Genomic DNA, 26909 nt, shown 5'->3' with positions numbered 1-26909 from the left:
TTAAAAAGAGAATCTGGAGAAATTTTGGGGGTGCCTGTTGTCAGGAGTGCAATTATTAAGATAGCAGCACCAAAATTTCAGAGTATCTTCGTGAGACACTACTGATGATGCCACCCAGGTTTGGTGAAGTTTGGTTCAGGGGGTCCAAAGTTATGGACTCTCAAAGGTTATGGACCCTCAAAGGCCCCCATCTCCTATTAGCTCTCATTGGAAACAATGGGGGATGGGGGTACTCCCTTTGGGAGTCCATAACTTTGGACTCCGTAAACCAAACCTCACCAAACCTGGGTCATATCATCAGAAGAGTCTTCCAAAAAATTCCTGACATTTTGGTGCTGCTAGCCTAAAATATGCGCCCCCTGCATGCCAAAAATGGAAAAACACTGAAAATACAAACCCCCTCACAAACGAACCTGCAATTTTGTCGCCCATCACAAGGTGGCGTCCTGGGCAGCTGCCCACTTTGCCCAATGGGAGGAACACCTCTGAACTGTTGGAACTGGCAGACATGGTAAAACTTGTTGCTTTGATTACAGAAAATAACTCATCTAAATTTATGGATAATTGGAATCCCTTAGTGGACTTTTTTGTGTAACACCCCCCCCCCCGCAATGAATTAGTTTGTGGTTTTGAGGAGTAGAATAGCAAGAAAAAGGACATGAGAGAAAAGTGTGAATTGTTTTAATTAGATCAATTAAGATTTAATGTTTGTTTTTATTGCAAGGAGGGAGCAAGTGGTAAACATTAAATTGTGACTATATTCAGTGCAGAGGAAATTGGGAGCCCTTGTGTGTATTTTTTCATGTGATTTTCTCTTGGCTTTAGGATATTGGTTTCTTTATGTCATTTTATAAGTCTCAAGAAAAAATTAAAACAAAAAAACCCCTGAATCCATGACTTATTTTAACCATTGTTTTTGTTGTAAAACTGGAGTTCATCTTGTAGAAGATCACTCAAACCCTGGTTTGGCTTGAGAAATGCTGGCCTGATCACTTGAACTTTTGCAAGGTATCTCAAGAACCAAAAGTGCACCAGGAGAGAACTGATCAGAATTAGGCCAGGATGTCAGCATTCATGTGTTCATTGAGTAAATAACCCAACCATTTATGGTTTCAGATCCCGGTTTGACAGTATTGGAGTTGCCCATACTGAAACCATCACACTGAGCATAGTTTAATGGTACCATGTTATGTTTGAACTGAACAGCTGTATGGCTTTTCCTGCAAAGTTTAGACAGAATGTCAACCGCTGAGTGGTGCACAGAATTAAATGTCTCATCTCCTACAGATAGAGGAAGAGCAGCATGAACTTCACCTTCATATAGCTGCCTGCCAGGGACAGCTGTGCATCCTCCAAAGTGAGGTAGACAGGATACAGACTGAATACCTTGTGCCCTGGCTCCAGGGTACTGCCCAGCTCCTTCGCTTGCCTGTTCTACGTGGTGAACTTGATCTAGAAGCAATCAGACTTCGACATACTGAGTCAATTCAAGAAGAAGCTATAGACCAGATGATGGGGCAATTAACTCATCTGGAGCTGCTGAGGCTCTTACTGATGGTGGAAAAGAAAAATCTGAACCTGATGGGCACAAAGATGGAGGACATGGTGACTATCCTGCATGAATCCGGGGTTAAATTACAGGAAAGGCAGTCCTGCTTTGAGGATTCACATTTCTCCAATAAGCAGTGCCCACGAACTCTGATACACCCCAATGACCTCACCACCTTACGGTAAATAATAGCGGGCTGGGGACAGGAAGGAGAACTGAAGTATGGGAGTCATTGGAAGCAAGGAAAACAGTCTATACAAGAAAATAAGAGGGATATAAAGTGGCTAAGCACTCAAATAAAGCCTATCCTAGGAAAGCAACTACTTTCCTCTCGTGTTCTTCAGGCAGACCTGAACCCAACAGAGCAAAACAGCCATTATGTATGCTGTGAATTTAAGTTTTTAGACACAGCCAATTTACTACCTTTATCTATTTAAGTGCACATCGAGCAGTACTTGGATTTTTAGGTAGAAAAAACATCTTTTAATGAGCCTTAAATTCTCTCTGCATGACAGTGTCAGAAGAAATGTGATAGCAGCTAGTGCCTGCTGCAGCCACTCTACCCATAAGTCATGGACATTAATCTGCCAAGCTGCCCCTTTTCTTAAATACTAGGGCAGAAACTCACACAGTTGCAGTCTCTTCGTTTTCTGATGGCTGGATGTGTTTCACTGTTTTCCTTCTCCTCTCAGGCTGTGGGAGATGCTGGACAAGCACAGTCAAGAGAAACAACTTTTCCATGCTTATGAAACCTTGGCAGGCCGGGGCTCACGCCTGTGCCAGGAAGTGAGGATGCTCCAAGCACAGCTGGCCATACCACTCCACCACCTTTCCAAATTAGAGTCTGATAATGAACTACTGTACTTCATGATGTATGGTGATTCCAACCAGCTAGTGCTGCATGCTCAGGTATGTAACACTTTCAGCCTGTCCTCTACATAACACTCCTGTACTATATATACAGACTGCTGAAGATATGCTGAGTAGCAAATCCTACCCACCCTCATGTGAATGTTCCCCAGTCAAAATGTCAGGGGGGATGCAGTTCAGTAACCTGTCCTATTTTGAGCACCTTCAGTTTTGCCTTTTGTTCTTTACAGAAAATAGTAGAACCTCTGGAGATGCTGAGCACCACACAAACCAAAGTCTACCAAATATTAATGGAGATGCTGAGTAACCTGAAAGCCAAACGTAAATCCCTGCAGAGCCACCTTCATCAGACTGAGCGCAGACTCTATGTGCTCTTCTTCAGTGACCCTGACCAGCTAAAGGAGATGGTAGAACATCTTGAGGAGCAGGCCCTGGCCTTTTCACAAAGTTAGATCATCACTAGAAAAGTGTATGAGGAATTAAATCAGAATATGCCTGCCTTGCTCCATGATGCTGTTTTCATTGAACTGAAAGTCTTGAGGGGAATCTCTTTGACGGTGAATGGGATAATGATTTATGATGCAGAAACAAACTCCAAAAGCCCCAAGTCATAAAAAGAGGAACTTAAGCAATAGTATAATGTGGAAGAAGAAATGTTTCAGAAGGATTAAGCAGTTTTTCTCCTCTGAGACTCTATGGTACAGTATTGAGCAGACAGGTTAACCTGAGAAAAGCGGTTTAACCACTATGTAGTTTAAACACTATAATGTTAATTTTTCTGTTGATTACTTGTCTGAATTCCTTCACTTCACTTATTTTCAACTCTAGCTACTTGTGCTTCTCAAATCTGTGATGAAAAGGGGTAGGAATACAAAGTTCATAATATTTTATTGTCCATGTCTTCCTATAAGTTGCTCAACTTAAAACGCTTTAAAACTGTTGGCTTAGATTAAAAAAATCATTACTAAAGGTAATACTGTCACTTAGATATGCCTTAGATATGTTGGAATCAATGCAATTATTGTATATTTTGCAACTCATCTTTCAATTCACTTTAAAAAGATGGGGTTACAGAATATTTTTGGGGAGATGGGCACAGTAACTTTTTATAGCAGAAACATTTTGAAGACATTTCATATGTAGTCTTATAAATCTAAATAGGCGAGTTTTAGGAGATTTGGCTGTGACTCAGGTTGTCAGCCTAAACGCATGATTTTCAATTTCAAAAAAATGTGTTGCTGCCAAAGAACACATCCTTGTCATAGTGTAGCTGTACTATAGTGTGGATGTCATGTAAATCCACACATCTGAACCCATCAGTACATGCCTTCTGGTATGCTGCTGGCACCAGACAACAAAGATGATGCTACTTCCCAGTGGTACGGTTACTGGAACCTGACAGCAGGTTTGGAGACATGTGAATGGGTGAATCATCGCATTGCCTTCTTGTGCCTAATAAAAATATACAGCCGCATAATGACCATTTCTGGGCACCATATAATCAGCCCAAAGTAGCTGCACCTTGTTAAATACAGACTTGTGCTGAAAATACTTGCTCTTTGGTAAATAAAGAAGACTGCACAGTCAGCACTTGTTAAGTGCCAGAAGCCGCAGTCCAGTATCTTTCTTATAGGGAGTACAGCACTCTCTCGGATCTCTTGACATCATTTTGATACTGTCAAAATGCTTTTACCAGGTTGCAAGTGTTTTGATGACTGAACAATCCAGGAGTGACGGGTTTCAATCTTATGTGCCCTAAACCCGGAGCCTGTCTGTATCCCATTGTACAATGAGAACACTGTTTTGCAACCCGCTTCCGAGTAAAATGGTGTTATGCGTAAGCATTGCTATAAAGCCGTGTGCAGTAAGGTTGTTACAATTCCAAAATAGCTTCTAAAGGAACTTGGAAGAAGAGTAAGAAGAAGAGTTGGATTTATATCCCCACTTTCTCTCCTGTAAGGAGACTCAAAGGGTCTGACAATCTCCTTTCCCTTTATTCCCCCACCCCCACAACAAACACCCTGTGAGGTAGGTGGGGCTGTGAGAGCTCAGAAGAACTGTGACTAGTCCAAGTCACCCAGCTGGCATGTATTGGAGTGCACAAGTTAATCTGAATTCCCCAGATAAGCCTCCACAGCTCAAGTGGCAGAGCGAGGTATCAAATCTGGTTCCTTATGCAGTAATTGTATTGTCTTATACTTATTCCACACAGCATATTTATAATGAGTTGCAATTGTTATAAGTGAATTGGATTTCCATTTATAAAAAGGGGAAATGAGCTCATGTAGAACGACTGCAACTCGGTATCAATATACTGTGCAGAATGAGCCAATTTGCTGTCTTCCCTAGTGGGTCTTACAGGTGACACAGACACCTTTGTTGCAAAGCAGAGAGCTCTCCCTTCAATTACCTCAGTAACATCATTTTTGTTGAGATTCCTTAAGCTGGCCAGAGCAGCATCCAGAGCAGGGAGGGCTTCTGCCAGGTCCTTCTGGGCATCATCCGCAATCGACTGAGCCGTCTGAGCTTTTACTTTGGCCTTCATTTCCTCTGCCTGTACATCATTCCGTGTCTCCTCTGCCACTGCCGTGTCCACCTGTAGCCCCAGAAGGAACGGTCATAATCGTGAGACAACCTGTAGAGAAGCACCTTTTCTATATCTCTAGCCTTGGATTGCACAAGAAAATCTGTAACTTGTGATTCCTAACTGAATGTTGATTGCACTGTCCTTTTGTACATTAGTCTTCTAGCTTCGCATACAGCTTTCCCCCCTTAAACTGCTGGAGTGGGAAGCTTTGTAGCCAGGCACGTATATATAAGCCTGTTTGTCAGAAGCACACCTGGGAGGAAGATGTGACAGGCAGCAGATTTCCAAGCACACATCAACAAAATTGCACAGAACAGCTACACAGGTGCAAGTTTTCCCCCTGCATAAATTTACTCCCTCTTTGTACCACCATGAAAGGGAAGGCAGAAAAAGCCCCATTCTTCAGCTCCAACTCAGTGTGATGCCATCCTTGCTTCATGCATCATTCTCTGAACAGGTTAGTTCATTAGTGTGTGTCAATAGTAGTGCCCAGGGGGCTGCAAGCAAGAACAGAATTAAATTCTGACTCCACAAGGTTCAGGCAGATATTTAAACAACCTATGAACATCAGTCTCCTTAATTCTGGATGCTTCTTTCTTGACAGGAGGAAGAGATATGTTGTTAATAAAAGCTCGAAGTTGAGGTAACTGTGGTCACTTAACCTGAATTCAAAGTTCCCTTCCCTAAAGCCACTAAAATTATAGATTTACATTGACTCTATGTGACTCTATGTGGAGGTTTTGCTCCATCTCCCCCCACCCTCCAACCTCAGGATAGGCTTGGTTGACTTATAGATGAGAAGGGGTAGATTTCTGAAGTTCATTGCCCCCTCCCCCTGAGTTTCCCTATCCCTGGTATTCCCCTCCTTTACTCCTTCACACACACAGAGGCTGTCTTTTTATCCACTTGTTTTTTTAAAAAAATGGTAGAAGGTATACTGCTACAGTGTTGTCACACTAGTAGTATACTACTGATATACAACCAGGAACTGGTCCAGTGAGAAGAGGGCTGTAACTCTTCTTTTGTCCAGGATTCTATGTTATTCACAGTTACTCTATCTTCTGGATTTTCTCTCACTCTTACCTGAAGGCACTCTGGGTGCTGCATGCCGCTCTCCTCTCCATTCTCCCTTTCTAATAACCATGTGAGTTAAATTAAGCTAGCAGAGTCTGTGACTGTCCCAAGGTCACCCACTGAGCTTTATGTCATAGTGAAGATTTGAACCTAGCCCCACCCCTACCAGTCCTCGTCTGTTATGGTAGCCACTCACTCTGCCACTCGTTCTTGACTCTCACTATGCTAGCCTGAGGTGAAATACCTGGTAGTGGAAACATGGCCACCCTAAGCTATTCCGGCACCTGTGTAAGAAAAGTGTGTAAAACAGAAAACAATGAACGGATGATTTGTGGTTTGGAAAAATAGAAGGTCAAGAAAATATAACAAGAAAAGGGTTTTTTAAAAAAGTAATAATAATTAAGAATCAATTCTATAGTTGTAACTAGAGAGCAAGTGGTAAATTTTAATTGTGTTTACATTTGGCTCAGAGGAAGTCAGGAGCTCTTTCCCTTCCCCCCCCCCCCGGTAGTGTGATTGTTCTTTCCTCTGATCCTCTGAAGATGCCAGCCACAGATGCAGGCGAAACGTCAGGAGAGAATGTTGCTAGAACACGGCCATATAGCCCGGAAACCACAGAGCACCCAAGTGATTCCGGCCGTGAAAGCCTTCGACAATACAGTGATTGTTCTTGTTTGCTGCTTTTTGTTGGTTTGTCTTTTAAAAGGATTAACAAAATTAAAAACAAATACAAGGCCACCCTAAACTATTCTGACACCTGAGTGAGAAAATCCAAATAACAACAAATGATGATTTCTCGTCTTTCTTCTGTTCAAAATGACTGTCCCAGTCTCTCCTCATTATAACTGGAGAAAACTGCCACATAGATGTAATGTAATGCTAATCGGAAAAAAAGCAGCACTAACATTAATTATTTTGTTCTACTTCTTCACTGCTTTCTGCAGCGATTTCTGATCATAAGGTGCATACCTCTATTTGTTCCATGGTCACCAGTGTGTCCTTGGCAGCCTCTGCCAGCAGGGGGCGGGCTAATTCTAACTCTTCTTGCATTTTTGCTACATCTTCTGCTGTTCTCAAAAGCTAGAAGAGGGAAAAAAGATTCATCCTATTATGACCACCTTTATGAAGAGCAAAATGAACTCTTGCCATACTATGTGCAACAGTTGTTCATGGAAAAAACCTTAGCTAGAAAAGGTTGTATGTTTCCAGACAACATATGACTGTTTGCTTAGTGAAAACCTTCAGGTAGGATCCAGAACCAGAAAAATCTCAATTTAGGCAAACTAATAGTTTTTAAGAGGGAGAGTAAAAATATAGTGCTTAATGCTTCCAGTGAAATTACTGGCATGTAAGAGTATAACATAGGTAAGAATGCATCCCTCCATTCAAAACTATTTCACAATTTAGAGTGAACTGGGTTTTTTCCCTTGTTTTTTCTTTACTATCACTAGGTACTTCATGTGAATAGTGGGCAAGGCATTTATTATCTGCAGCATTTCTCCTAGAGAGCAGCACTGAATGTGTGAATCTTCTTTTAAGTTTTTTTTAAAAAAAGCAAGGTAACAATGCGTTTCTCAGATCTCCGGTTTTATATGAGTATTCTTTTCATACAGAGAGCAGACAAAGCCCAGGAGGCACTGCATACAGTAGATGGGAAGACAATACCAGCCTTTAGTTTTGTCTTACACACATACCCCCGCTGTATAAGGGAAACAATGGACATGCTTGCTGACAAAACTTGCTTGGGTGGAATAAGCAGAATAGTGATAACCAGTGACATCACTAATGCAGTATGATTAGGAAATAATCCAGTTTATTCTAGATACGGATGGAGGAGGGTTTTCCTATTTAAAAAGAACTAGCCATTTGATTTAGCTGCCACAAATGGTTATCTTTCTGTAATATCCACAAAATAGCACATTTTTTTTAGTTATAGCCATATTAATTTTAAACTGGTGCAATAAAGTAAGAGTTAATCAACAGGAAAATCATTAACAGGTTTAAAGGTCAAGCTCTACCCATTAGGATTACTGTAAATATGAGAATATTACAGAGAAACTAGCATCAATATTATGTGGGCACAAAGTCTGAGAAACTTCCCAAATGGAGACTAAGAACCTGATTAGAGTAACAAGATTTACATATAATAGTTTCCCTTTTGTAATATAGTGTTGGTCATGAGCTTAGACTGCTTTTAGACATTAGCTTTTACATGCAGTTGCTGTGATTTTTTTTGACATCTGAGTAGATAAAACTTGAAAGCCAAAATGTATGGGGGTGGGGAGAAAGAGGATGCAACAACTGTCATGTTCAACCAGCTTCAGTAGCTCCAGGCCTTGTGATCACAGGTTTTCACATGGTGTACCTCCTGCGTCATGTCTCAGCTTATAGCTACTTTCTGTGGCTGAAGCTTCCTGAGAAAAGTGGATCAAATGGTTGTCTATTATATTGTTCAACACAAGTTATAAAAACCCTAACTTTTGAAGAAACTCACTTTGTCTAAGCCACTCTTCATTCTGGTCTTGGCAACTTTCAGTTCTTGTTTCTTTTTCCCAATCAAAGTGGTGAAGATGCTAAGCAGCTCCAGGTAGCTCTTTGGAGTAACATAATTATGTCTTCCCAGTTCTGCCAGATAGTCTTTGCATTTATGTGCTACGCTCTGATGGATTTCTACACACATCTGAATCTGTTAGGAGCAGGAAGCAGAAGCTGTTAGTTTCAACACTGAGAAAGGCATAGTAGGGCATGATCATGAATGCACTTCACATGAGATCCACGGACATTGAAATATGACCAGAAGTTATTTGGATAGTTATGAACTGAGCAGTTGCCAGCATGATAAGAAGCAAACAAAGAGTAGACCACTGTTTCAAATGCTAAGGGCGTATCAAGTTTTAACTGTAATATCTGAATTTCAAAATTGGATCCAAAATTGTTATAACTGAATTATAAATTCAAATTGCAATAATCCGAATGCTAGATTATAATAATGAACTATATTTGGTAGCTCCCTATTTTGTTCACACGCTGTGCAATACGAGTGTGCATGTTTGTTGAGGGGAGTGACCTACCATTCCCTCTATAACTTCAGGGGTGGCTTCAGGGTCTGGAATATCTTGAAAGAAGGAAGAGGCCACAGACTGTAGGGCTTCTGCAGGCCACTGATCAAACCAGTCAATAGTACAGCAGTTCACCAGAGATGGGAATTGTCTGAGTCGTGCTCGGAACACCTCTCCAATAGGACTAAGAAAATCAAAAAGAGCGAAGAACAGAAAATACTATTGGAGCAACTTTTGACTAAAGCAACCTGGATGCGCAGATGATTTCATTAGTGGGTCAGGTCACACTGAAAATGTATAAAAGGTTACAGTTAAAATCTGCTTCAGTACTGTGCATCACACTTGGAATTAATGAAGGTAAGCATAAGCACTGGGTTATTCCAAAAGCTGAAATTCAAAATCTACCCATTAAAACCATGTCATGAGCTCTGAAATTATTAGAATTTTTAAAAGCACGTATGTAGGAAGCTAATTATTTGCCTAGCTGAATCCTTTCAAAAACAAATGTCTCCTATATTCATGTAATCTCAGAAAACTCAGTGCCTAGAAAAGTACTTTATAAAAAATGTAAGAAGTGACACTTGAGAGTCCAGCTAAAGTTTGTGGACTTGTAGTTTATAAGTTTGCTGGGTCTATATTTGGCCCCTATGTCATATATTCCAATCTACCAAAGTAACAAAAGTAACTAGAATGTTCCCTCACAGTTTTTCCTGTAATGAATGGGAAACACAGCCATGACCAATACACACAGAGCTTGCCAAGATTCAGATCACTACTGAAAAGTTCATCTTGCAGCAATGATAGCAGACTATCAACTTTGACCAATTTATGGAATTACAAGAGTAAATAAAACAAAATGACTTCTGTGTTCCTAAAGGCATCTGGGAATTAAAGCTGATGTACAGTTTATTTGGTGACAATCTCTTCACCATTTTTCATCATCATTTTTCAGGACAAAACATCACCATTTTTCAGGACAAAACAATCTGGTGCCAAGGCTTTACAGTTTCTCACTTCCCTTGTAGTCCCAGGAGTATAACTCACTAAGTAAGAGCCTTTGCTCAATATCAATAACAGAGGTAGCAATGGCCCCTGACCTTTCTTGTGGTGAGGCCCTCTGAGAAAAATATGAATGAGTGGCAGGGAGGTCTTGTACTACTCCTAGGTACCCACAAAACAAATATTAAGCCCTCTGCATTGTGAAGTCATTCTCCTTCATCACCCATGATAGGAAGGAACGTTTTTCTAGCTAAAGTTTTTCAAGCTTTACTTGATATATTAGCTCATACCTCATGCATAGGACTGTGTGGATATTACTGCGCACCCTCCCTGTGAATGCAGCCATCAGATTGGCCTTAGTAGGTTGCAGCCCTTGGTCCTGAACAATGGGCTTCATAGTTGTCATAATCTGGTCCTGTTCATCCAGGGCATACAGGTTGGGAATGTCCCCTGAATTCAACAGGTTGTTGATATCTTCAAGAAAAGACTCACTTTTAATCTAAACAGAAAAGCAAAAAATGGTTCAATCAACAGTAAGACTACTATGGCTATTTTGTCGTGTTATATTCTAATAGCAATCTATGGATACTGAAATCCAGTGACTGAAGCTGTGAACTGGAAAGTTGGATCTTTCCACAAACCTGAAAAGGAGCCTATGGAGGTGAGTTTTGCAGACAACATGCAAGATCCAGGTTCAAACTCCCATCTTGCTGTGGAAGCTCACTGGTTGATTATTTCAGCCTAACCCACCTTACAGGATTGTTGTGCAGATAAAAAGGAGGGGCAATTACTATAAGCTGCTTTGGTCCTCCTGTAGAGAAAGATTGTCTTTTTCCAAGGTAGTGGCTGCGTAGAGGGGAGGGTCAGAGTTTAAGATAGAGAAGATTAAGTTAGGTTAGCTTTGGGGTGGGAATGAGACAGCGTTGCCAATTCCATCTTGGGAAATTCCTGGAGATTTGAGGGGTGGAGTCTGGGGAGGGAGGGGTTTGAGGAAGGAGGGACCTCAGAAGTATATCATGCCATAGACTCCATTTTGCAAAACAATCATTTCCTTCACGGGAACTTCCATCGCCAACCTCCAGGAGAGGGCTGCAGATCAATTGGAAGTACAACAGATCTTCAGATGAGAGAAGTCAGTTCTCTTGGAGGAAATGACTGCTTTGGAGGGCGGACTCTATGGCATCATACTCTACTGGGGTTGCTTCCGTCTCTGAACCTCACTCTACCAAACCCCCAAATGTTCAGGAAGTCCCCTACCTGAAGCTGGCAACCCTAAGAGGAACTCATCTCTGTAGTTGGGAGATCTGCTGTGATTCCAGGACAGCTGATATGGTGGGGGAGGGGGGAGAAAAGTAGGTGGGCGGCTGGGAATGTAACCCCTGCTGTTGCTGCTATAGGAGGGGAGAGGAAGTAGGTGGGAGGCAGGGAGGGTGATAAATGATAGAGGGAAGAAAGAGAGGAAGTGAGAGGCATGGAGGAAAGAGACAGTAAGAAAAGAGTGGCAGGAAGGAGAAAGACTGAGAACAGTAGGGGTGGGTGGGAATGAGCTAGCTGCTCCCACAAGTTACTTTTCCACTTGTTAATTCTACTTGCCAACTTAGTGGTTGAAACCCAAACAGTGAAACATAGCCCCCTACAACCAAGGTATGAGTTTCTGCATATTGGGGAAACTCTGCAGACGGAAACAAAAAGAACCCCCTTCCCTAATATGAAATGCTGAAGGTTGCTGAGTGTTAGTTAAAGGAGAAAAAGGAAACACTAAAGAGTAGGGCAGGGGTCCCCAAACTTTTTAAACAGGGGGCCAGTTCATGCATGGCCAGAGCCCAGCCGGGGGCCGGACCAAGTGCTGCCCGCGGGGGGGCGCCATCCATCCGCCCCCCACCCCCGCTGTCCCCTTCCAATCCGGCCCTGAAGCTCCGCCGCCTTTCTCTCTCCCCCCTTTGCCGCATTGGTACGGTCCCCTCCGGCCGCTTGGAATGAGCAGTGAGTCGCCCGCGCTTGAGGCTGTTTGTAAACCTGGGGGTCGGGGTGCCAAGCTCCAGGGGCCGCCTGGAGTTTGGCACCCGACCAGGTTAAGCTGGCTGTCTGATTGCTGCTCATTCCAGGCCGAGGAGGGACACGTGCCAATGCGGTAAGGGGAGGAGGAAAGAGCAGCTCTGCCGCCTTTCTCTCTCCCCTTGCGCATTGGTACAGTCCCCTCTGGCCGCTTGGAATGAGCAGCTAGTCGCCCGCGCTTAATGCTGTTTGTAAACCTGGGGAAAAGGAGATAGAGAAGGGGGAGATCCGCTTCTGCCCAGCAGGCCGGATAAATGTCTTCCGGGGGCCTGATTTGGCCCGCGGGCCGTAGTTTGGGGACCCCTGGAGTAGGGAAATCAGTCTGCTCACACCCCTCAGTATGGCATAGTAATCTTCAGGGGGAGATTGCGGTTGGGGAAATTTTCAAATGGCTTATTCCTTCCCCTGTAGGTCTTCAGTTTGTTGACCTCATAAGAGACACACAACCAATCACCTTCACTTAGGAATATTTGCAACAGAAAAAAAAAACTGACACAAAGGGGACACTGGTATGTAAACTGTAGTCTACTGTAGTTAATGGGGTGAGGTTTGCCTAAGAGAGATGACAGTATGAACTCCCTACTTCATTACTGTGAAGATCAGAGAAATGTTTGAAATTCAATCACAAACTCTAATTGTCTTTTAAAATACCCCACTTTAGGGCAAGAACAACTGGGTGACCAAGAGCAAATCAATGCATCTCAACCAATACAGGGTTATTGGGAGGCTAGTAAAACATTGTTCTGAGTGCCTCAGAAGAACAGCATGATGAAGCCGCATTAATAATAAATAATCATAAATCTAGTTCCTTAAAGGCTGTGCATGCAGCTATGCAGCAGCATGATTATCCTGCTGCAAAGAGGCTGCAAGTCTTTCCCCTAAACCAGGGGTAGGGAACCTGCGGCTCTCCAGATGTTCAGGAACTACAATTCCCATCAGCCCCTACCAGCATGGCCAATTGGCCATGCTGACAGAGGCTGATGGGAATTGCAGTTCCTGAACATCTGGAGAGCCGCAGGTTCCCTACCCCTGCCCTAAACCATTAAGTGAGGAATGGATACTGAGCTATTGTGGAACCAATATACTAAAGCTAAAACCAAGCAGAGGGCATGCCTTCCCTGCTCATTTGGATAAGAGCTATGTGCCTGGTGCCTTGCTATTCCTGTTTCTCAGCAAGTGCACAAATTAAACATTTACGAAGCTCCTAGAATTCAGGTTTGCAAAGTTTGGTCAATCTGTAAAATAAGGTAATACCCAGAATTCTTGGTGAATTCATTAAAAATGTCACTCAAATGCCAGATTTTATTGAGAAAGAACTTTCTTTCCCCATTTCCCAAGGTGGCTGGTTAGGAAAAGAAAAACAACAACATTGAACATGTCAAGACAAATATTGCTATAATTAACGTAAAATGTTAATTAAGTAATACATGAAAAAAATTACCCTTTGATTACCTGTGTATCTGTGAATAGAAATGTAATGGGCGAACTTTGCAGACCAGCCTTTAACATGATCTTTTTTATATCTTCTCGCCATTCAGACATGCCATAGTTCTTAGAAAGTTCAATCTGGAAACATTCATAATCAGCTCTAAAAAAGAAAAAGTCAGAATCAGGGCATGATTTGCAATATAAAGATGTATAACAATTTAAAGAAAGAAATGCGTGCACAGAAATGTTCTTTCTTTTGAGCCTTTGTCAATGTAGTTTTGGCTGCTAATGTCACTTTTTAAACTAATCAATGGCTTGTTTCCTTGGTAGCAAAAATTGTGGTGCTTAAGCCATCAAAAGAATATATCTGAACATTTTCTAGGTATGCATGTGTTTCTCCTCTGTGCATACTTCTTTGGATCATGGCCAAATGTTCGTGTCTTCATTAAATCTTTAATAAATAAAACAAAAATCAACAGGAGACTAGAAAATGTTTATGATGCATGATAGATCCATGATTTAAAGAATTCCAAAATGTTCTATTGCCAACCTCCTCGCTCAGGTCTTGCAAATTGAAGGGCATAGATTCCTTCATTGAGTCATTCTATCTCATGCTGGTTCTCCCTCTTTTCCTGTTGCATTCAACTTTATCTAGCATTATTGTCATTGCCAGTGAGTCTTGTCTTCTCATGATGTAACCAAAGAAAAATAGCCTCAGTTTAGTCATTTGAGCTTCCAGGGAGAACTCAGATTTGATGTGATTTAGAACTTGCTTATCTGTCCTTTTGGCAGTCCATGGTATCTGTAAAACTCACCTTCAGCATTTCAAATGAATACATTTTCTTCCTATTATCTTTCTTCACTGTCTAATTTCAAATACCTAAATAATAGAGATGTAAGAATGATCTTAGTCTTCAATGACACTCCCTTACACTTAATGGTCTTTTCTAGTTCCTTCATGGCTGCCCTTCCAAGTCTCAATCTTCTCTCTTGGTTGATGATTGATGGTTGAAATTGGCAACTCTATCTTTTTCCCACCCCAAAGCTAACATATCTTAATGTACCCCTTTGTTTTACCCTGAGTTTACATCTTGCAGACAGGGACTGAGTTATATTGCACAGGAAACCCAAGGGCAAGCCAAAGTGACTCAGAGGAGAATAGACTTTGCTTGGATTGAGAAGACAAAGATTTTTGACGTTATGGAGACCAAAGACTCTTTTGAGTGTCATAGAGGTTGATGTGTGCAGACCCAAATTAACATCAGTGTGGATTCATGGAGATTAGGGCTGAAATTGATCAGGTGGGAGGGGGGAGGGTCTGAAGGAGATCCTGGTACTGATAGTTAAGTTGGAAAGAGGTGGGGGTGGGGAGGATTTAGTGTTTTAATTTTATAGTGTTGTCTGAGTAAATGTATCTATCATTGGAAATTGAAATGGAAAACAGAAAGCGGCCTAAGTTTACATATTTTATAAATGTTAACTATATACTGTTCTGATTTAAATTATTCACATTACTTATTGCACTATGTATTATTTATAGATTGTGAGTATTATGCATTAATTGTATATGTTATATGCTTATATGTAAGATGCCCTGAGCTTGGTCTTTGGCTGGGTTAAGGCAGGATATAAGTAGAATAAAAGTAAAGTAAAGTTGACTGTCTCCTCCCCTTGATGCAGCCTTGGTTGATGATTGAGCTAAGGCAGTGGTGGCGAACCTATGGCACGGGTGCCAGAGTTGGCACTCAGAGCTCTCTCTGTGGACACGCGCAAACAGAGTGCCCCCCCCCACACATCTAGGCTGGCCTGGGCCGCTGGGCTCCATTATTAGCATTAAAACTAAGACCTAGTTTTGGGGAAGCAGTGTAGGTAACCCTGTTAAGTGCTGTTAAACCCCACTGATTTTCATGCGCTGAACTAAAACACAATCCTTTACCTGGGAGTAAGCTTGGTTGCTGACAATGGGGCATGCTTCTGAGTAAACCCTCCTAGGGTCGTGATTCACCCATCTGAAGAGTTGCATGGTTGCTTCAAAGCAAAACCACAGAGCTTCCTTCTTAGTAATACATGCCTCAGAGCCAAGCATTTTTTCTAAACTAAAACCTCAGTATTCAGATTAAATGGCCATGTTGGCACTTTGCGATAAATAAATGGGTTTTGGGTTGCAATTTGGGCACTCGGTCTCGAAAAGGTTCACCATCACTGAGCTAAGGAATATAAACTCTTGAACAATTTCAGTTCATTGTCTACCACAAAATCTAGTAATTTCTTAGTAGTCATTACTTTTGTCTTCTTGATGTTCAGATGTAGTCCTGCATGGGCTTTAAAACTTTCTGTTTTAACCTTCAGCAGTAGCTATTTCAAGCTTCCAGATTTTCTGCCAATAATATAGTGTTATATACATATCTCAAATTATTAATGTCCCACTTAGTTTCTCTCAACCTTCATCTAAGTCTAATCCAGTTTTCCAGAGGAGCATACCATGTTTCAAATAGAGTATGAAAGACAGATATGAATTAACCATGATATTCTCATTTATATTTCAGCAGAAAGAAAAAATAATTCACCAATGGTATGCAGCACTTTCTGTGTATAAGGGAACAGGACTATATCTACCAGCCTTCTCCTGACCACTGGTTGCTTTATGTCCATGTGTTGCACATAATGTTAGAACAGGGGCATAAGTGCAGAGAATAATGCTGATAGAGGCTGGGTATGTATAATCTCTTCTTCCCCCTATAACAATTTGGCAGCTGCACATTAGGCTTTATGAATATAGCCCTTGTTACAATAAAGTATCTAGTTTATGGATGCCAGTAGTCCAAGGAAGTGTAGAATCACACTCTTCCCACTGCATGTACACACTGTGCCGCTAAAACCTGATGCAAACAGGCTCACTGATTCTTCTTGATATGCAAACACAGTCTAATAGAAGCTGGAAAGAGCAACAAAGCATAAAGTTGCTTTAAATGCTCTGGCTTTTCCAAAGAATCCCATCACAGCCTGCTAGGTAAAAAAAAATCTGTGGAGCCCATATCTTACATGTGAGATGCCAACTTGGTGAGAGATTGCCTTCCACTGCCTCCAACACCTAAGAGAAGAGCATTGCCCAGTGCCTGGCGCAGAATACGAGTGATACGGCAAACGTGCTCCAAAGCATCCATGAAGAGTACTAGCTTCATCTTGGTAGTATTGATCTGATTGTACTCTTCCATATACTCCTCAATCACAGACATGAGCTAAATCCAGAAAGAAAGCAAAAAGAATAAGAAAAGTAGCTAAGGATCTGATTTCCAGGATGCCATCCATGGAAAAGTCCTTCTACCCATTCCCAATGGATCCCAAAGACAAGGAAAGTTAGTGGAAAAAGGAATGTTCAAGATGGAAAGAATGTCTATAGAAAATCAGTGTTGCACTTACCTGCAACTGTTTGTTCATCGAGTGGTCCTCTGTACAGGCACACATGGGACTGCGCAGGTGCAGGCCAACTTCAACTTTTTGCAGAGCCCTAGGCAACTAGTCAGTGCTCCCCTTCCCCAGTCACATACTTGAGCAAAGGTTTTTCCTGCTCAGAGACATGTGATTAGGGTTGGAGCAGCACTCTCCCTCCAGTTCACCCTTCACCTCCTTGGAGAACCACCATATGTACTAGGTGACAGCCCACAGTGGGGAAGGGAAGAGGGATGTGTGCTTGCACAGAGGACCACTTGATGAACAAACAGTTACAGATAAGTACAACACTGTTTTTCATCTTCATGGCCTCTCTGCAGTTCCATATGGGAGAGTGGAAAGTTTTATATGCTATGGATGTAGAGCTGTCAATAAAAGAACGACTGTAAGACAGCTTTTCCCACTGCAGTCTCTGCCTTGGCATCGACATCTACAGCATAATGTTTAATGAAAATCACTGGATTCGACAAAGTGGTCGGCTTACAGACACCAAGTAGAGTCACTCTAGCCACTACAGCTGCAGATGCTGTCTGCACTCTGGTGGAGAGAGCCTTCAACTGAATAGGGTATGGAACTTCGATCTTCTTATAAGCCAAATGAATGGTCGATGTAACCCAGTATGACAGAGTCTGGGAGATGACACATTGTTCCTTGTGAGGATCTCCGAAACAGATGTAAATAGCATTGTCCTTCCTGTATTATTTTGTTCTATCCAAATAGAATGATAATCCTCTCTTCATATCCAAGGAGTGTAAAGCCCTGTCAGCATCACATTGGGTGTTCTAAAAGAAAGCAGGCCCATCAGGTTGCCAAGGAATGTCATCAGACAATGTATCTGCTGGAGTTGTGGTAAAATTGTCAACTGAATGGGCATAGGCCACAGTACTGGTTGTTGGAGTGGCAGGGTCATGTAATCACCACCTCTTCCAGTGCCAACTGACAGGTATGACAGTTCCACAACATCGTCAGAGAGGAGTCTGACAATGCATCTGCCAGCAATAGGGATGGTAGTGGGGAGGACCCCTTAGTGGACTGTGGGCAGTGTGTACGGCAGCGACCGTTTGAGTACAGAAGATAATGGTGGGGTGACTTCAAATGCTGAAGTCGAGCTGGTGAGGCTCTGCACCTTGGTGGCAAGATAGAGTGGGAGAGCTGTTCTTGGCATCAAGCAGGTGTCAGTGATGATGGAGGCTCTAGTGTTTGCCCAGGTGAAGGCAAGGCATGGGGTGAAGAACATACCCCTTTCAGCAGATGGGAGAGAGAGTGCACCTTCTCCAAATGCTTCATCTTTCTCTTGACTTTCTTTGGTGGAGGTTCCAAGAAAGGCCATGGCTGCTCATCCGTGGCCTCCGAAGGCCCTGGTAGCTCAATAACCAAATTTGTGGAGGATAAGGCTTCTCCCGCGTCTCCCTAACCATAACTACAACTAACAACTATACTAGAACTGTAAAAGTAAGTTGCCAAACTTTTCCTTGACTCGAAAGAACAGCTCTTGCCAAAGACATTGTCCATGGTAGCGAAGAATGAACTGGAAAGAGAGTGATGCCGCATCCCTAGTCATGTGTCTCTGAGCGGGAGAAACTGTTGCTTGACTGGGAGAGGGGAGCACTCACTAGTCACCTGAGGCTCTGCAAAAAGCTTAAGAGAAATCTCTGATTCGCCTGTGCAGTCCCATGTGGGACTCCACAAAGGCCATGAAGATGAATTTTGGTTCTGGATACAGTCCTTTTAGGAAAAAGCACACAGCAAATAGTCAGTTTTTAATCTGTCAACAAAAAGGCAAATAAAATCACCACCTTAATAGCTTTCACTGTGTAATTTTTAGGTGAGTCTTACACAGCAAGATCAACAAATTATATCAGGAAATTTGTTTGGCCACAGTCTCACATTATGGAATTGGTTAAATCAATTAATCTTCCAACCACAATTTATCTATCAGAGAAATGGGTATGACAAACATCTGCCTACCTAAAAGTTGGGTTAATTAATGGTTGTAATTCACTTAGTGCTCATGAAAAAGACAGCCTGCTGTTATCATTATTATCCTTGCCTATGAGGCAGTGAAGGCAAAGTGCACTGTTCCTTATTAAAATCTTTATATTTTTACCCTTTGCTTAATTAACATTTCCACAGTATGAACAATATCTTACCAGTCGGGAGTTGTGCAGGAAGGATAATTACTTGCAAAGGTCAGCTGTAAAGATTTTAATGGCATCCACTGCAGCACTATAAACATAAAACTAGTTTCCTTTCCTGGTTTATTGCGTTTTCCATATCTAAGTGTTATGCTCAAGACAGAGGCTTGCCTAGCAAATTCCCAACTGTTCTCTATAACTTGCCTGAACACCAAAGGAAGCAGGGGGCATTCCCAGAAAGCAGCAGCATCTGAGTCTGCCCTGTCTTCTTCCATCTAGGTTCATCTATCATTCTCAGCATGATTCTAGAACTCAGTCTATTCTTCACCTTTTTTGCATGGGAAATGTTCAATGCATTTAATGTCAGTCTAGAATGTTAACCCCCTGTAGGAAAGATATTCTTCAAATTCAATGCAGGAAACCCTTTCCTTTTAATAACAGGACCTGCATTAAGATAACAACAAGGATAATTGTGTGACCATGAGGTCACAAACATTCAGACAAGACATACCTTATCTTCATCTTCAATCAGTTCATATAACTTCACATCAGCACCAGGCATCATGAAATCCCCATAGAGAAGAGGTTGGAAAGGAACAACTTCATCAAAGTCAATTTCCCATTCCGACATCATAATCTTCATCAAATCATCAAACCAAGTTCGGTCCTCCTCGTTAACCAGGCGGTCACGGAATACACGGCAAGTCTCATGATACCACAGTCTCAGCAGGGGCAGTTTATCCTGGGAAAGAGTTCCCAGGGTATTTATTTATTATTTATTTATATTTATATACCCCCCCTCCCCTTTTGGGCTCAGTTTCCCATAGAACATAAGCACCATATAATTCCAGCCCGTTCTCTGCACAGTAGGTTCGTAGTGGGCTCTCCTCGAATTTCTCTGTTCACTTGTGAGGAGGCAGCCCACATCCTGCAGCGCAGTTTGTCTGCTGAACTCTGCTTCTCTAAGTTCACTTATCTCTGCCCATCAACATTTAAAGGCACAGGACTAATATCCTCTCCCCCACTCCTTTCCCCTCTGCGCATGCGCACTCTCTCTCTCTCTCTGTCTCTCTGCCGCCATCACAAAAAAAGAGAAGAAAGAGACATTTAAAAACAGAGTCTAGCCTGAAATAAAGTTTTAAAACCCCTCTCAGCCATCGGGGAGAGCAGAAACAAACTGGGGAAGGTGGGGTGGAACCAAAAAGACACCTGTGTGTACTGTTCCTTGTAAAAGTCCTCTTTGCTGTTACTTTGTATTGAAGGACCGATCTCTCGATCTCTCAATATGCGTACTTCAGAAAAGCAGGAAAGGGAAAGATTCCAACACAACTGGCAACTGAAGCTGTTATGTGCTGTGCTGAGGCTGCAGTGGTGGAAGAGAGATGAACACCAGACAGAGATGGGAGGGTCTCCCCCCACTTTACATGTGAGAAGTCGATCTCTTGATCTCTTGCTCAGTGCACTTAGGGAAGCAGGAAGGAACTGACAGCATGAAGGGGAGTAGGAGGGGGAAGGCATGCAAAGCACTATGAGGAAGTGGGAAGGCTGGTCATGGGCAGAGGGAAGAGATCCGGGGCAAAGCTGTGCCCACTGACAAATCTGTCCTGCTTTGGCAGCAAAGCAAGATATAAATCATGCTATAAGTGTTTTCACTTGCTATGAGTGGAGTGGAAAGTGAAAGTGGGGCTCCAGAAAATATGTCCGTACAAGCAATCTTGCTGTGGCAAACACTGGCCTGTACTACACAGCAAAGACTTTGTGTAATCAGCCTGCAGCTGGACTACTAGTCTGGCCATACTGTTCTGCCCAGTACTTCTGAGCCTGCCATTTTCTGTGTACCACTTGCTTTCTACTCCGCTTCTGTGGAGCCCAGTGCAGGTTGCTGGACTCTGCCTCACGGACTGAAAACCACTTCAGGATCTCATAAAATATTACCCCTAAGAATTCTCCCAATTCCTCCACTATTCCCAACATATCCTCTCAACGCAGCATATATCCTAGGACTGCGTGTGTTCTGTTGCTTTGATTACTGTGTGCTTCTATACCCCTATTATCCCTGAATAACTGTGTTAAACTTTATTTTGCTCTCCTGTGGATTTCTTGCAAAAGCTGATCTTGGTATACATAGGCAATAAAGACTTTAAGCTTGTCTGACTTTTTGCTAAGCCAAGAGTCTGCTCACACTAATTCCCCACTCTAAAAGGACAGACTCCCACTATTTTGGGTAACAGTACAGAACTGCATTAGATCCCAGAGAGCCCTGGTTTAATTAGATAAAACATTCCCACAGGCCAGAGTCAGGGCCAAAAAGGCCCTGGTTGAGGCCAGCTGGACTTCCATTGGGCAAGGGACGTGCAAGTTTTTACTTGATGATCCATTGGGGGATGTAACGGGAGAGATAGTCCTGCAACTACATTGGCTCAGATCTTTTAGGTCTTTGTATGCCATACTAAGACCTTGAACTTGATCTAATACTCTACTTGGACCCAGTGCAGCTGGTGGAACACAGGTTGAATATGTGTCCGACATGATGATCCAGTTAGGATCCTCAGTGCTGCATTATGGACCTAGTGGAGTTTCTAGAAAAGGCTCAATGGTAGCCCTGCATAAAGCAAATTGCTGTAATCCAACCTAGAGGTGACCAGTGCATGGATCACTGTGGCTAAGTCTGTCTAGGACAGATATGGTGCCAGCTGTCTCACCTGGCAGATGAGGTAAAATGCCATGTGAGTGGCATAATACACTTGAGCCTCCATTGACAAGGAGGCATCAAGGAATATGCCTAGACTCTTGATGGTCAGCACCTCATCAAGAATTGGCAGCTGACATCCTCCCATCTGTCCTTTTTAGCTCAAACACAGGACGCCCGACTTTGCTAGATTTAATTTCAACCAACTCTCTTTCATCCATTCCATTACAGCCTCCAAGCAGCCGGCCAAAGCAGCTGGAACAGCATCTGGATGACCATCCATCATTAGATACAACTGAGTGTCATTAGCATACTGATGACAAACCAGTCCAGACCTCCAGATCAGCCCGGAAGGGTACATATAGATGTTAAATAATAATGGTGATAGAATCACTCCTTGCGGGACACCACATATCTGTCCATGATGGTGGAGGTTCACTCATCAGTTGCAACCCTCTGTCCTTGGTTATGAAGGAATGAGCACAATGTTGGTAGCCAAATGACCCTAAATAATTTGATTATCTGCCATTTCTGGAGATAATGAGAAGGAAAATAGGATTCTATACCTTCTTTCCTAATACTCAGCATTTAAAAATAAAACCAGAATTCTATAAATAAGTTTAATTAAAACTGCAATTGAAATATAGCCATAGTGTTGGCATTTTTCTGAAAAAGAGGTCTGAAAACAACTTTGCAAATCAAATGTTACTTCTTGATACATAATGGGGAAATCCCATGGAAGACTGCCATCTTTGCAGCAATCCTTGAACAAGCAAAAGTACTAAAATTAGTCTTGACCTAAGTGAAAACAGTGCATCCCCATTACATTTCCATGTGTGCAAGGCACAGAACAAAATATTTTTTCTAACAATTTCAAATGCAAAGTAAAGAAAGTCGCATGATCCATCTATCGTACATTCCATTGCTTCACACACATGATTTATTCCTATGTGCTGCACCAACTCTTGCTCTATTTCTTTTACATGGAGAACTACATAAAGTACATTTTCCTTTCCACTAATGCACCACTGCAGCCAACCCATTGGTTCTGCCTCCTACATTACTGACCGCACCTTGACACTGTAGGAATCTCTTTTTCCAAAAGCACTCTCATTTATTTGGAAATAATCTTTATAAAGCAAAAACAAGGTACCAAAAAGGGGGGGAAAGACATGTAATTCTGTGGTTGTATGTGCAGAAGTGATTCCATTGTTGATGCCATTAAAGGCAGGAAATGCTACCCATATATGCTGCCCCAGAGCCACAGAGAATTCAGCTGCAATCCCTAAGTAAAAATGAAAGATGTTGCTGATATGGCATGCATCAAATGCAAAGAATAACTACTTGGAAAGTTCTATGCAATTTCTATTAATTATGAACCTGAACTGGAAAGTCTAATTGTATAACAGATGCGGTAAGAAGGGAAGCACTCACCGTGATTTTGCCAGGTTCTGCCATTAGCATTCCCTGGAAAACTTTGGAGAGATCCCTCAAGTTAAATGTATAATGAGACTTTGCTGGAGTAGGCAACAGTTGAGATGTAATCGTTGAGTATACTACTATTGTTGCATCAACAAGTGCTTCATTCAGGTGCTCCACAGCAGGGCATCCAGCTTAAGAAACAGCAAAAGAGGCTGATCAGCATTGTAGCAATAACTTTTCAAGCAAGACAGATTGCATTGTAGTGGGCAGGCTGGCTCAAGATATAACATAACAATGGTCAATATGGATTTATCAATAACTTAATCTTACTTACGACTGCTAGACTTGCTGAAACCATGGTTGAAATATGATGTTGGATGTTAACATATTTTGTTTTTGCTTTATCAATAGCCCTGTATACACAAATCCCAAATCAAGAACTTAAACAAGTGGCATAAGCTAAACACCAAATGCGCCAGGCTAAGTGAAAAGTAATCAAGTAGAATAGGGGGAAATTACCTATAAAGACCTGGTTTCTACTACTACATCATTCAAATAAATTCCATACTGCAGAAGAGTCAAATAGCAGCGTCTTTTATTACCTTAAAGACTAAGGAATTTCTTGTGGCATAAGTTTTTGTATATATATGGAGACAATGGCCCCATTAGGATGAGTGGATATGGGGTTTAAACATATATGTATACACGTATATATTGTTCACACTGTACGTATTTCCTGCATGAAATATCAATGTGACATTGGCACATACATCGCTGATGAAAAGTGTGGTCTTGCAACAGGTAACCCAACCTTGACACTTATCCTTCATTATATTGTGACTTGGAAAAATTACATATTAATAATAGTGGCATTTTATACTGACAAGGGCCATTTTATTTTGGCTAAATGTTATGCCACCTTCAGGTATATTAGTCTTTCTTCCATCCAGACTTTACTAAGACAATTATGCTCAAGTTTTTTTTTTTACTTACGAACTGGTTCTCTGTAACATATTTCTCCTAGTTTTCCAGCTAAAAAACCAAAACAGAAATACAAAGATGTTGGCAAACATTGATTTCGGTTAAATATACACACAGGAAGTGGAGATTTTCGCTCCAATGGGATAAATGAGGGCAGATCTCTCTCTCTCTCTCTCTCTCTCTCTCTCTCTCTCTCCCTCCCCCCTTTAAGACTCATGCTGGACTAGTACCTCAGGTTAATGCTAGTACAATGATGGCAAACCTTTTCGAGACCGAGTGCCCAAATTGCAACCCAAAACCCGCTTATTTATCGCAAAGTGCCAACACGGCAATTTAACCTAAATACTGAGCTTTTCATTTAGAAAAAACGGTTGGCTCCGAGGCACGTGTTACTCAGGAGTAAGCTTGGTGGTAGTCGATGGCTTTGCTTTGAAGCAACCATGCAACTCTTCCAATGGGTGAATCACAACCCTAGGAGGGTTTACTCAGAAGCAAGCCCCATTGCCAGCAACTGAGCTTACTTCCAGGTAAAGGATTGCGCTGTAGTTCTTTGCATGAAAATCAGTGGGGTTTAACAGCGCTTAACCTGCACTACTTCCTCAAAACTGGGTCTTAAGTTTAATGCTAATAATCGAGCCCAGCGGCCCAGGCCAGCCTAGATGTGTTGGGGGGGACACTCTGTTTGCGCGTGCCCACAGAGAGGGCTCTGAGTGCCACCTCTGGCACTTGTGCCATAGGTTCGCCATCACTGTGCTAGTACATTTGTGGTATTATGTTCAGAAGAGAAACAGGATCTCATATTTGAATGCAGTACCTAATTCAAAATAATTTGAATTTCAATATGCCAAGCTAAACAGCAAATTTCTTTTTACAGGTATGACTCATGGTAGCTTCTTGCCTCAATATAATTCTTTTGGATTTACTTCGCTGAGTAGAATTTGACCCAAAGCAACTAAAGTAATAATATATAAATCAAATATATATGGGAGAAGGACTTATCCATTCACTCCAGCCATCTTTGGAAGACCTGTTTCAGTTGTTCTTGCCATCTGAGGCTAGGTGGTTGGAAACCCAAGAAATAGCTTTCTCAGTTGTGGGAACAAAATTCTGAAATTCTCACCCAGGGAGACAGCTGTCTCCTTTTATTGGTGTCTTCTGTCAGCTTCCCCCCCCCCCCCCATTATTGGCCCTTATTGATGGTTGAATTGAATTATTTTATAATTTTAAATGCTCAAGTGCTTTAATGTTTTTACCTTGCTCACCTTGAGAACCATGATGGGAAGGAAAGGTGGCATAAATATGTTTTAAATAAAGGATATTTGTGAACTGGGGGTTCTTTTCATTGTATTTATTTGATTTATTTTTACCAAAAGGTTTTCCAAGAGGCATATAACATTTCTAACAACAAGACAAACTCCTTCCCTGCCTCTCATTTCACTACATTAGCCCAGTGTTGAAAGGTTTGACATGGTAGACACTTGGGTGCCATGGATCCTACCTCCCAGCACTCGATATTAGGGATGTGCATTTGAGTACACCCCAGCCAAAAATTCACCTCCAAATAGCATATATCCAGGATTTTTTTTTAAGATACTGAAAAAAGGTTCCTGAATCATGGAATCATCTAGGATTTAACAGGAAGATCGAGAGACAGCATTTTTAGGAACTGTGTTTTCTTTTTTCCTTTTGTTTTTGCATTGGAAGTGCCAGGCTCCTTGAGTCAATTTCAATGTGCTTGTCAGTTTCAAGGTGGTTTTTTTTTTTTTTTTGGTCAGAGTTGCTTCTGTATCCTTCACAGTTTTTACAATATTGCTCAGTGCTTGGATTAGCTCTGCTGTGGTTTCACTTTGGTTCTGCAGAGCTTGCACTGCCACACTAGCATTGGGTTCTGCTGGGCATTGTGTACATTGCTACTTGTTCAGTTGAGTTTGCAAAATTCCCCCTTGCTCTGATTTGTTCTGTTGGCTATGGTTCACTGGATTCACATTAGCCCTATTGCACTGCTCTGCTACATAGCACTGGGCGTTCTGCACGTTGCCATTTGTTCTCTTGGGCTTGCAAAAATGTCCGACCTTCAGTTTCTGTTGCAGAGATTTTCCACTTTGTCATTAAAGCCAGTGGGGTGTAGTGGTTAAGAGCGGTGGGCTCTGATCTGGAGGACTGGGTTTGATTCCCCACTCCTCCCCATAAGCAGCAGACTTTTATCCGCTGAATTGAGAGGACACCAGGGGTTTGTAAGCAGTGTTGAGACTCCTTACAGGAGAGAAAGGCAGGGTATAAATCCAAACTCTTTTTCTTTGTCATTTTAAGTTTGCACTGCTACAATGGCTCTGGGTTCTGCTGGGCTTCTGTGAACTGCCTTTGGTTCTGCTGGGCATGCAAACATAGTCTCCTGTGTTTAACATGGCTCTCTTGTGCTTCTGTGGATTGCCAGTGGTTTTTTAAAACACCTTCTGGGAGTCTCTGTTTTGACATTGGTTCTTTTGGGCTTACACTGTTGTGTTGGTCCTGGGTATTGTTGGAATTCTCTGGTTTGACATTGGTTTTCTTGAGCTTACCACATGAGCTTGTGGTTCTGCTGGGATTCCTGGGCTTTGCTTTGGTTTTGCTG

The 26909-nt window shown here is 42.1% G+C and overlaps 1 protein-coding gene across 1 annotated transcript in view; it reads right to left on the bottom strand.

Annotated features, from left to right (window-relative positions):
* The window catches only part of DNAH1 (dynein axonemal heavy chain 1), a 181904-nt gene that overhangs the window by 37366 nt on the left and 117629 nt on the right, over positions 1–26909 (bottom strand). Inside the window, 10 exon segments of the mRNA XM_048487348.1 lie at positions 4830–5015; positions 7050–7160; positions 8575–8766; positions 9152–9323; positions 10429–10637; positions 13646–13781; positions 16664–16860; positions 19718–19948; positions 23330–23508; positions 24311–24349. Coding sequence (XP_048343305.1) covers positions 4830–5015; positions 7050–7160; positions 8575–8766; positions 9152–9323; positions 10429–10637; positions 13646–13781; positions 16664–16860; positions 19718–19948; positions 23330–23508; positions 24311–24349 — 1652 coding nt within the window.

Source organism: Sphaerodactylus townsendi, linkage group LG03, assembly GCF_021028975.2.
Source record: "Sphaerodactylus townsendi isolate TG3544 linkage group LG03, MPM_Stown_v2.3, whole genome shotgun sequence".
Taxonomy (NCBI): domain Eukaryota; kingdom Metazoa; phylum Chordata; class Lepidosauria; order Squamata; family Sphaerodactylidae; genus Sphaerodactylus; species Sphaerodactylus townsendi.
Note: the sequence above shows the minus strand (reverse complement) of the source record. Positions and strands in the feature narration are given on the sequence as shown.